Genomic DNA, 11,490 nt, shown 5'->3' with positions numbered 1-11,490 from the left:
ATTGGCACTAAAGTGGCGGAAAATAGGCCGACGAAAAAGAAGCGAAGATCAAAAAAAAAAAAACGTTTGATCTTCACTTGATAATTTATTCGCAAACTGATTGCGGACGTCTCCGGTTATGCCAACATGCTTTCTTTCGCTGATATCTCATCTAGATATACAAGAAAACCTGTTTTCTTTCCTGCGAAAAGTAATCCTGAACCGGACCTTCTATTCCCTTATAATTGCTTTAGTCCTCATCAATGTTTTTCGCTTGTCTCTTCGGTCATTTTCGTGCTAGCGATAGTCGAATTTGGACCCCTTCCGGAAACTCAGGTGAATCGCGCTGGGCGACGAACGTGTTAAATCATGCTACAGTGTGAAACTTGTTCCGTTTGCTAGTTGATAAACTTTTCCAGATGTCAAATGAGAAAAAGGAGGAAACTATGCCGTTTGACGAGTGCTGCATTGACATTTTTACACACCTGCATCCAAAATTAGTTTTTAGCACCTCCCGATCTTGGCATCCCGATTTATTACATTAAATGAGGAGCCTAAAAATAACAGAAAAAGCGCTGATTCCCAATTCTAGTGTACCATTTGTATAATATATATGCAACAGCAATACAAGATCAATATGAGTGAGCGAAACAGAAGACACATTGCAAATAAGCTCGTATGAAAGCTGTTCGTATAATTTGCCAAATACACGGCCCAGACCGAGAAAGATATAGATGTTCTTTTTTTTACTCTTAGAAAACACCTTCCAACTTCATTTTGTAATGAGGTGCAATATTATCACGCATTTATACAACAGCACCTAGTGGAGGCTGGCGTAGTGGTAACATCCATGCCTCTCACGTTAAAGGTCACGAGTTCAATTCTCACTCCCGACATTCTTCCAAAAATGGAAGAAAAAGTGACGAACCAGCCAAATGAGTTGAAAGTCACTATAATACAGATAAAAAAAAACAACAGCACCAATAGCTATGTGGATAGCGTGGTCGAGTTGAACAGCCTTGCATTCCATTTGGTTTGGGTCGATTCCCGTTGTCACTGTATGGGATTTTTCTTTGGTAAAAGAGATGAAAAAAGAAAAAAAGAAAGAGATGTCTGCTCCCACACATACAAACATTTTAAAGCTTTGGAAACAGCTCGTGATTTGCTCATTTGACCCTTCTGCATATGAAAAAGTATTATTTCTGTCGTAGATGAAATACGCTAGTTTGGGTACGGTATGAGTCATTTCAATCAGTGTTTAGTTGTGATTCCAATGCGAAATAACACGATTTAGTGTATGGCAAGCTCGAAAACACATGCATCAAAAAACTGCAAAACAGTAATTAAATCATTCTCATAGATTAAGTTGGTAAATCTGAATGTTTTCGGCCTTCAAAAGTTATTGTTAATCCGCGATTGAATGTCCATCAAACCCCTCCAGATGTGTTTGGCAACCCTGGTCATCACGTCAGCAGAAAATAGCACCAAATAGTGGAAAAATAATTCCGATCGCATCACCTGCCGAGTGGTAAGTGGGGATTACATCATTTGAAATGGATCTTCGTAGAAGCTGTTTTCAATGTCTATACTACTTGCGCTATTGTTGTTGTTGTTATTGTTGTTATTGGGGGTGGGTCCGTTGTTACTGCTGTTGTGGTTATAGTTGGCGATACTGAGGTTATTATTATTGTTGTTGTTGTTGTTGTTGTTGTTGCTGTTCCGGTGGTTCTGGCAATCACTCGAGAGACCGGAATGGTGATGGTTTTCATGCTGCCGATGCTGACCGATACCGTTGTTCAGCTCGCCAAGAGCGGATATATTGGACGAAATCTGATCAGGAAGCTGAAGGGGGTGATGATGGTGATGATGCTGTTGTTGTTGTTGTTGTCGGGGATCGGCTTCCGCCTTCAGGATGCAATTGTTCTGCACCGTGTTCGATGATGCTGTGGCTGCTGTCACTGGGCCGAGAATGTCTCCCTCGCCGCGCATCACGATGATAACGTCGGTCAGAGCCGTGATGTAGTTCTTGGCCAATGTGAGCGTTTCTATCTTGGACAGCCGTCTTTCTTTCTTAACGTGTGGTATGACTTCCCTTAATGACTGTGGAAAAAAATATGTGTGGGTCGGAAGTTGAGAAGATAGAGAGAAGGATGGAATTTAATTATTCTTGTTTGGATCAATTACTATCGATGAAAGGTATAATCTGCTAAACAATATACGCTAGGGAGGGTTAAGCCAATTGTTAATGCTAATTGATTAATTCTAAATTTAATACCTGAAATGCGTCGTTGAGGCTGTGCATTCGCATTCGTTCCCGTTCGTTGGATTCTAATCGTCGAAGGTTGCGTTCCTTCGCATTCAGAACTCCCTTCCGACGCCTCGCTGCTGCTGCTGCACTTTGGTTTTGTGAGGACGCATTTCGACTACTATTGCTGCCGCCACGGCTGCCGTTGCGACTACTTCCACAGCTAGTGTCGTCACTTTGCGAGCTTGAATCGGTCATATCAGGATCGAGGGCAGATTCCTGTCACAAGGCAGTGAAAAGATCGAGAATTATATTTCATTATTCGTCGCTAAGAGGAAAAACTGGAGGAGGCTTTACGATAGGGAACTTTTTGCTCTGTCGTTACGGAAAATCGATATTTTCGGCGTTTATCAGTTTATTTGTTTGCGGGCGAGAAAAGGAAAACCCGTGTAATTTTTCTCGTAAAGCGTCATGTACGATTCGCAGTTTGTTTGGTCTACCTTAATCATATTCGTGTTCGAGAGCCGATTCGCGCTGGATACTGATAAGAGCATGCTATCTATCTAGGTGAGAGCGGCCCCCATCATAAAACTTAATATTTCACCCCTCACGCGTAATTGATGGTCGATAAATTATTAATGCTAGTCTGGGAAAATACGTACCGTTTGTAGCCTTCGAGCGGATCGTTTCGGTCTAGATGTTGCTCTCGGAATGTTCAAATAATCATTTGCCAGGTTCGCTAAATCATCCGACCGGTGGCCGTTGTGCCCCGTGGAGCCATTACTGGTCAGTTCGAAAAATCCACTAGTATCCGAGGATTCTGCAACCTCGGCCGCAGCGATTTGGAGAATTTTTTTGTCGTCCGACAAATCGGATCTCATTTTCCCAAATTTAACCAAGTTTTTCTATTCTCCTTCAAATGTTTAATTTATCAGTTCGCTTCAACTTGTGGTTCGCTTTCACAGTTCTCTGCTATCACTCTAGTCTGACCTCAATCTTTACAAACACTTTCCGCATCCCTGAATGGTTGTTGTAGGCTCCGTGCTAGCCGTCGGTGGAATTATCCCCGGTTGGATATCTGCAAAAAGAGATAAGCGGAAATGAATATTACGCTGGCCGTTGGAGATTATAAAACACTTCCACACCAATTTTCCCCACAATCTATTTTTATTTCAAGATTAATTTATAAACTGCCCGGTACAGCTGGAAATGCGACGGAGGAAAAATCTTCCCGAGACGTGATTATGTCGCTACGCAGGTAAATGCCGCCCCGGTGACCCAGCGAACCAGATTTTTTTCCCGTTTGTTTCAATATCAGCTCAAGGATCGGATAGTTGTTGGAAAGAGTGGTATGTTGGGAAAAGGAGCTGGCCGCAATTGGGTTGCCCTTTTTATTGTTCTAGAATATTTGCCCAGGGAGAATAGGTTGAAGATGGGGATGAATGAAAAAAAGTGGCGGTAGAAAAGGTAGCATTCAGTGGTTGTGGTCGAATGAAATATATTTCTCAGTTTGTTCGGTTACTGTTGAGATATTTGCTTTCCGGGTGATGATTATTGGAACATCGTGATCTGTGATTGTAGAACTGAGAAGTTGGGTGATGAGTTATATTGTTTCGATATAAGTTTTTTCAGTGGAAGTATAAATATGAAAAATATAAAACAACTCAATATTTCTTCAAATTTGAAACATGTTGACTAATTCGCTGTGTTTCCAACAATGTGTTCATTTGTAGTTTTGGCTATGAATCTGCGATCACTTCACTATTTCGTTTCGAAAATCCTTGATCGTTCCAGCAGAAACGCCATCTGCAGTCCATTAGTTACGTGTTAATCTAGAATGGCTATTTCTTTACCATTCAGCAAACGCTTGTCCGATCTCCGAACTACACCCAAACTAGCGTAGGCAGAAAACATGTCATCTTTGGCAGAAAAGATGCCATTTCCTGTGCATGAGAGTCAAATGCTTATAAATTAAAAATTGTTTGTATGTATGCGTGCAGACATCTCTTTCTGTTTTCTTTTCTCTTTTCATTTGGGATTGTGCAAAAAAAAAGTCCATACCACGTCAATGGGGATCGAACCAAGGCCGGCTGGAACGCAAAGTTACTTTACACGACCACGCTATCCATATAGCTGCCAGCGCTATTATAAAGGAGCGTGATAATATTACACCTCATCATAAAATGAAGTTGGAAGGTGTTTTCTAAGACAATAATGAAGAACATGAACGAGAATATATCTTTCTCTGTCTGGGCCGTGTATTTGGCAAACTATATGAAAAGCTTTCATATGCCCTCATTTAAATGTCTCCTGTTTCGCTCCCTCATATTGGCTCTAGCATATATATATTATACAAATGATATACATGTATTGGGGAGTAGAACATTTTATGTTATCTTTCAGCTCATTTAATGTAATAAATCGGGATGCCAGAATACGTGCTAAAAATTAACTTTGGGTGTAGAATTCAATGGATTATTCCGAGCCAGTTTCAGTACCTTAAGGGTGTATTCTATAGTAGAGTGTAGTATAGTGCTCAAGCTTGGGTAAACTGTATCCTTCGTAGTTGACCTGAACTATCGAAATTGCACAAAGAACGCACTTAATGACGCCTGGGAGTAGTAAATCATTCTTATTGTGCAAATTTGGAGATTCGAAGTTTAACACGTAGAGCGTCGAATTTTTCTTGCTGCGTTTTCCATTCAGCCCGCATTAAGAGCGTTTGCACTATATCAATGGCGGTCTCAGCTCCCAGAAATACTTATTGAATGAATAGAAAATAGTCATAAATTCGACTAGAGAGTATTCACATTTTGTACGTAGGGTGAGTTGGACATACAGGGTGATTTGTACCACCCCATTATCTCAAAAAGTACGGCTCAACATGGATTTTTTATAATGTCATCTTCTTTTATTGTTGAACTGTATGTAACTAACGTAAAAAAACTTTGGTATAATTCGACAGGTGGGAGGAAACGGTAGCATGAACACAGCAAGCACTTTGTCAAAAAATGTGAGTTTTCCGATCGTGGGTTTAAAATTTTTCTCGCTGATTAAACAAACTTTTCGTGTATTGTGCAGTAAAGTTCTGTTCGCCTACAGAAGAGGAACAATTTGATGCAGTGAAACTGTAAGTTTGATAACAATGAATGAAATTAATAGCATTGTAATTTTTGCATGTTGTGTGGGGTGACATGGACACGATTTTGTGGGGTGAATTGGTCCTACAGAGTTGACGTTTTTCTATTGTCTAATTGATTCCAGATGCCGCTGAATTACAAAAGGAGAATGGGCAGACAACGTTGGAAGAAGGAGGAGTTTGAAAAAGCAACGCAGACCATCAAGAACGGATTTTCTTTGACCAAGCGTCCAAAGTGTTTGAAAATGCTCGAACAACAGTGAAAAAATCCATGCAAAATTCGAGATGGTCTCAATCCAATTTTTCTTGTCTGGAATCTGGCCAAGACACCTGGTATCGATCCCAGAACACTGTTACTGATTGTAACATTATTCCAAAATACTTTACATAAACATAAGTATGTTTTTCTCGATGAAACACACACTGGACCAAATCACCCCACAGACGGTCCAAATCACCCCGCATCAAATTTTAATGTCCAAAAATCATCACTTTTATTTTATGGTATATTTGGTGCTTTAAAGCTTGATATAATGATTAAACATTATTGATTGAGAGAAAACAAGTGTAGCTTAGTATACAATGTTGCATTTTTTATTTGGACCGTATTGGTTTGGAAATATTAGGCTATTTGCTTAGATGGTCCAAATTCCCCCCTTCTCCCCTACTTTTGATCGTAACCCAAACGTGACGGTGAAGAATGCGCAACCTGAGAATGTAACCGAGAGAACTCCTCTGAAACCAATCGAACCGGCCATCGAGCGTATTTGCGTTATTGAACTCCAACTGCGACGGTGGAGATTTATATATGGGAAACCTGAGAAAGTAGCCAAGAGTACTCCTCTAAAACTAATCGATCCGGTGATATATTCCGTTATTCATCGTGTATAGGCTTTATAGAATTTCAAACGCGATATCGGTCTTATGGAAACCTTTAAGTAACCAAGAGAAATCTTCTAAAACCAATCGTGCCAACGATATATTATAATCATCGAGCGTATCATTTAATGGACTGCAATCGTGACGGTGGATATTTATAATTGGGAAACCTGAGAAGAGAGAACTTTCTACAATAAAATGAGAAAACTCACCGCTGATTCGATAAATTGGAAGAAAAATGATTTTAAAACACTCACGTAGCGAAAAATACCTAAAAAAAATCACTCGATAACAATAAGAACCTTATTCTCTGCAGATTTACATCAATTTCTCTTTATAGATTATTTTTTTTGTTTTTATTTACAATTACAACAGAAGGCCAGCTAGGTGTAAACAGTAAGTGCCAAAGGTATTCTGTATAGGATACACTGTATTGCATGTTTGTACAACATTAAATTTTAAATTAAAAATGTAATTTATCAAACATACATGGGTGTCCATCTTTCCCATCCTGTCCGTCTTTCCCGATCCTTTCCTTTCCCCTATATAGTTTTTCAACGTGTGTATTCTTGGCCAATTTCCCATCACAACGACGTAGTGTTATATTTGGGAAACCTGGAACCGAGAGAACTTCTTTAGAATTAATCGGATCGGCGATACATTCGGTTAATCTTTGAGAGACACGAATGATATCCGCCGATCGACACAACAGCAAAACGGTCACTTCCTTTCTTAGGTAGATTAAATGTCTAAACTGCAGAAATAAGAAGGAAAAAGATCGATTTTTTCAAATATCTAGATTCGAATACCCTCTTGTCACGTTGAGCCTTATCGTTGAGCACCGTTATAGTAGCGCTTTTCATTTAGCTCGCAACAAGAGAGCGGGATATTGCATAAAGGGGAGGGATATAAATATCAGTGTCAGTCCCAGCTTCAAAAAATGTTTATTTGATAAAAAGAGGGCAGTCAAAATTCGATTAGAAGTCTAAACTAAAAACAGCTAGAACTATTAATAATTTTGAAAATTGATTGAAATGTTCAACATTCAAAATAAAAACAAAATCATGCATTTCATAATGCAATTTCATTATCTAGAAGTAGGATGCGAAGCATAAGCTGTTCACTTATCTTGTATAAAACGAAAATCAAATGGAATAAATATATATTTATGTAAAAAAACATAAACAAATTATTTCTATTTATTAATTTTCAATAAGTCATATTAAACAATTTTTAATAATTAAATCGTTTCGTTTTGTCTCCTTCCATCACTAAATTGTAAGCAATAGTCATAATTCAATTCATAAAGGGTGAAGCGATCAAAATTAGGTTAACTTGAATTCGATGTATTGTTTAACAGTGTGTATTTAAATGCGCTTAATTTTGCAGGTGTGTCCGTGTAGAATGATTCCTCTATTCTCACGTATGCTCTTCAGTTCTCAAAATGCGGTCAAGTCAAAATGGTTTTAGTTTTTTTTATTGCACACTTTTTTATTAAATTGAGTTTATTCTATTTTATTAATTCAAGTTGACCGTGTTTTGTATGCTTCAACCATTTATTGTTATCCGGTTTATTAAATTGATGCTGAACCTTTTTGTGTTATTTTGTTTGGTAGGGGAAGTGGGAGTAAGACGAACATGTTACGAAGAACTTCAGTTGTATCTTTGGAAACTCATGTTCCCCAAAACTAAATATAGTTTCTCGAAATAATCGGCCAAATGTTTTACAAAAAAGGTGTTTTTCAATGTTTTCTATTGAAATTAAAACAGACCGAACAGTAGTCCTTTTTATCTCGATGTGGGTTAAACGGACGTATATACATAATATACGAAGTGTAGAGGTTTATCGTTCGCAAGAGGAGTAATTTCGTTCTTTCATTTTTTGTGTGTCCAGTAAATAAAATAGAACAAAAACCACTCTCCATCATGCATTGGATGTGATTTCAACATTTCACTGTCCATTTCAACCCTACCAGTACAATTATTTCAGTAATTCAAATTTCCCATTCACATATGCATTTACTTTTCCGTACATATCTAATATCACTTCTCTGTTAACTCACAAACCGAAATATAACCATGAGCGAATTGAATTTTGAAATCAAACCACTCAAAATGCTTAATATTGAAGCCGCAAAAATTACATCTACACGAGGAATCATGTTTGATTTTCGATTTTTGTTTTTCTTTTCCACTTCTGATCAGTATACATTGCGATAGGGTGATTCAAATATTTTCAAGAAGAACACGTTGCAGAGGTTCTTATTAACAGAAATTTGAAATATATATATATATATATATATATATATATATATATATATATATATATATATATATATATATATATATATATATATATATATATATATATATATATATATATATATATATATATATATATATATATATATATATATATATATATATATATATATATATATATATATATCTATATATATAAAAATGGAGTGATGTCTGTCTGTCTGATTCTTATAGACTCGGAAACTACTGAACCGATCGACATGAAAATTGGTATGTAGGGGTTTTTGGGGCCGGGAAGGTTTTCGTGATATTTTGAGACCCCTCCCCCCTCTCTAAGGGGGGGCTGCCATACAAATGAAACACAAATTTCTGCATTACTCGGAAATTAACCAAGCAAACGAAACCAAAGTTGGCATGTGAAAGTTTTAGGGTGCAATAAATGTTTCTATGATGGTTAGACAGTCCTTCCCCCACTCAAAGGGGGGGCTGCCATACAAATGAAACACAAATTTCTGCATTACTCGAGAATTAATCAAGCAAATGAAATCAAATTTGGCATGTGGAGGTTTTAGGATGCAATAAATGTTTCTATGGTGATAAGATACTCCTTCCCCCTCTCTTAGAGGGGGCTGCCATACAAATGAAACACAATTTTTTGCATTACTTGGAAATTAATCAATCAAACGAAACCAAAGTTGGCATGTGAAAGTTTTAGGGTGCAATAAATGTTTCTATGATGGTTAGACAGTCCTTCCCCCACTCAAAGGGGGGGGGGCTGCCATACAAATGAAACACAAATTTCTGCATTACTCGAGAATTAATAAAGCAAATGAAACCAAATTTGGCATGTGGAGGTTTTAGGATGCAATAAATGTTTCTATGGTGGTTAGATACCCCTCCCCCCTCTCTTAGGGGTGGCTGCCATACAAATAAAACACAAATTTCTGCATTACTCGAGAATTAATCAAGTAAATGGGCGGGATGAAGTTTGCCGGGTTAGCTAGTATATATATATATATATATATATATATATATATATATATATATATATATATATATATATATATATATATATATATATATATAGATAATGAATTTCAAATTTCTGTTAATAAGAACCTAAATCTCGTGTCACGATGTTCGTGGTCGAATTCCTCCGAAACGGCTCGACCAATTTTAATGAAATTATGCACAAAAAAAGTTCGGCATGAGAATAGGTAAACTATATTACATACCGTAAGGATACCGATTATTTTATACCGTATTTAATACCGATTAGGGTTACCTTAAGCAAATTAAAAAAAAAATTAAACACTTTTTTCCTGTGTATTTTTATTTAGATTGGCTTAAAAAACATGAAAAACCGAAATCTACATCGTCCCAATTCCATCTCATTTTTATTTTTTCCATCACAACATCCACACAACATCCGAATCCAATATCCAAATGAAAAAAATTGACCGCCGCTCATTTTTCGCTATCATGAGCAACGACGACACAGCCTTTGCTATTGCTATTGTCACAGAAATCGATAGTATAATTGCCTCGGAAAATGCAGATCCGTCTATCAATTAACTATTCATGCGTATTCTGAAATAAGATCGAGTCAAAATTACCCGAATGGATTTGATTTTTTCATTCTGTACTCCGTTCGACTGAAGTTCAAACGATTTGTGAAAATGTAGTGAACTTGCCACGATAATGGTTTTTTAACAATTTTTTTGTGGAAATGCAAGTAAAAAATATTGAAAAATAGTAATTTTATGGTCAGCACTATGTCTCGTAAGTATTCAAATAACATCGAGTAATAATTTTCATTCAAATGTTCACAATTTAAAATTGCTTTCGATCTGCTATTCTGACAGACTGCTCCACAAATACGGATGAGTTATTTTGGCTTTTTGTCTTTTATTTTTCATCAAAGCAAGGTTACATTTGCATAGAAGGATTAAATTTGAGTCGAACGGATTTCAGAATGGGAAAATCGATTTTGATCGAATCGTGCAATCCGATCGACTTTCAAACCAATCGTATTTCGAAATATGGGCTACTGTTCGATATTGTTCATGGCCCATGCGAGTATCTGAAGCTTTTACCGCTTTGCATGGAAGATGGAAAACACCATAACAAGCGTAGGCGGATATCCAATATGAAAATCAAGAAATACTGATAATAGCGGAAAATCATTGACAAATATCAACAACATTGACGGACTGAAAATCGTTGTGTAGTACCATATTCGCATCAGCTTAGCAAAACATTCAATATTGGGTTCCACAGTTCGATGAAGAGCAATAAATATAAAAACAAGGAAGCAATATGACTGTGTTTCAAATTCAGAATACCGATGTGACTACTACGAAACAATACGCTACCGAATTGACTCCAATGGAGTTATCTGTCAATCATATGAACGGGAACCAATAGTTGTAAATTTGGCCGTCCATTCAGAAAACGACAAGCGCCTATTTTTTATCAACGAGACAGCAATTGAACGAAAATATAACACTGATTTCCTTCATTTCCTCCTTTAAGACAAAAATATATTACTTTCTTTCAATTTACACTTTACTCAACATATTAACACATTACATCAAACATGTCAGTGAATGAATTACATTTAAACAAGGTGGTTTGAATGGTTTGATTTTTTGTTGTCGGCGGTCATCGTCTATAGCGCTCAGTATCTCTGTATGTATGTATGTCACATATCCGTTTGATCTTCATCAAAGAATGGATCAAAAACTTACAATACATTAGTTATTTTTTTATTAACCAACCAAAATATTCACTAGAAGTAATTTATTTGGCAGAACAACGTTAGACGGGCTAATGAAACTATACGAATCAACCACCTGTCTATCTCACCTCCACTGTCCGTCTTACCCGCATCTCCCCTATATACATTAACTAGTCAGAGGGTTTTTCTAAGCGTAATCAGATCACATGCAGTGCAAAAGTCCAGGTTTGTAAAATACGAATCGTA

General features: G+C 37.0%; 1 protein-coding gene across 1 annotated transcript; it reads right to left on the bottom strand.

Annotated features, from left to right (window-relative positions):
• Positions 1 to 252: 252 nt before the first annotated feature.
• On the bottom strand, positions 253 to 3,105 carry LOC129773421 (protein dimmed). The gene is made up of 3 exons (XM_055777028.1): positions 2,887 to 3,105; positions 2,255 to 2,503; positions 253 to 2,079 (listed from the first exon to the last, which is right to left on the bottom strand). Exons 1-3 carry the CDS (start codon positions 3,103 to 3,105, stop codon positions 1,519 to 1,521), a joined length of 1,029 nt encoding a protein of 342 aa, XP_055633003.1. The 3' UTR covers positions 253 to 1,518.
• Positions 3,106 to 11,490: the final 8,385 nt, after the last annotated feature.

Source organism: Toxorhynchites rutilus, chromosome 3 (assembly GCF_029784135.1).
Source record: "Toxorhynchites rutilus septentrionalis strain SRP chromosome 3, ASM2978413v1, whole genome shotgun sequence".
Lineage (NCBI taxonomy): Eukaryota > Metazoa > Arthropoda > Insecta > Diptera > Culicidae > Toxorhynchites > Toxorhynchites rutilus.
This window is presented reverse-complemented; position numbering and strand designations above follow the sequence as displayed.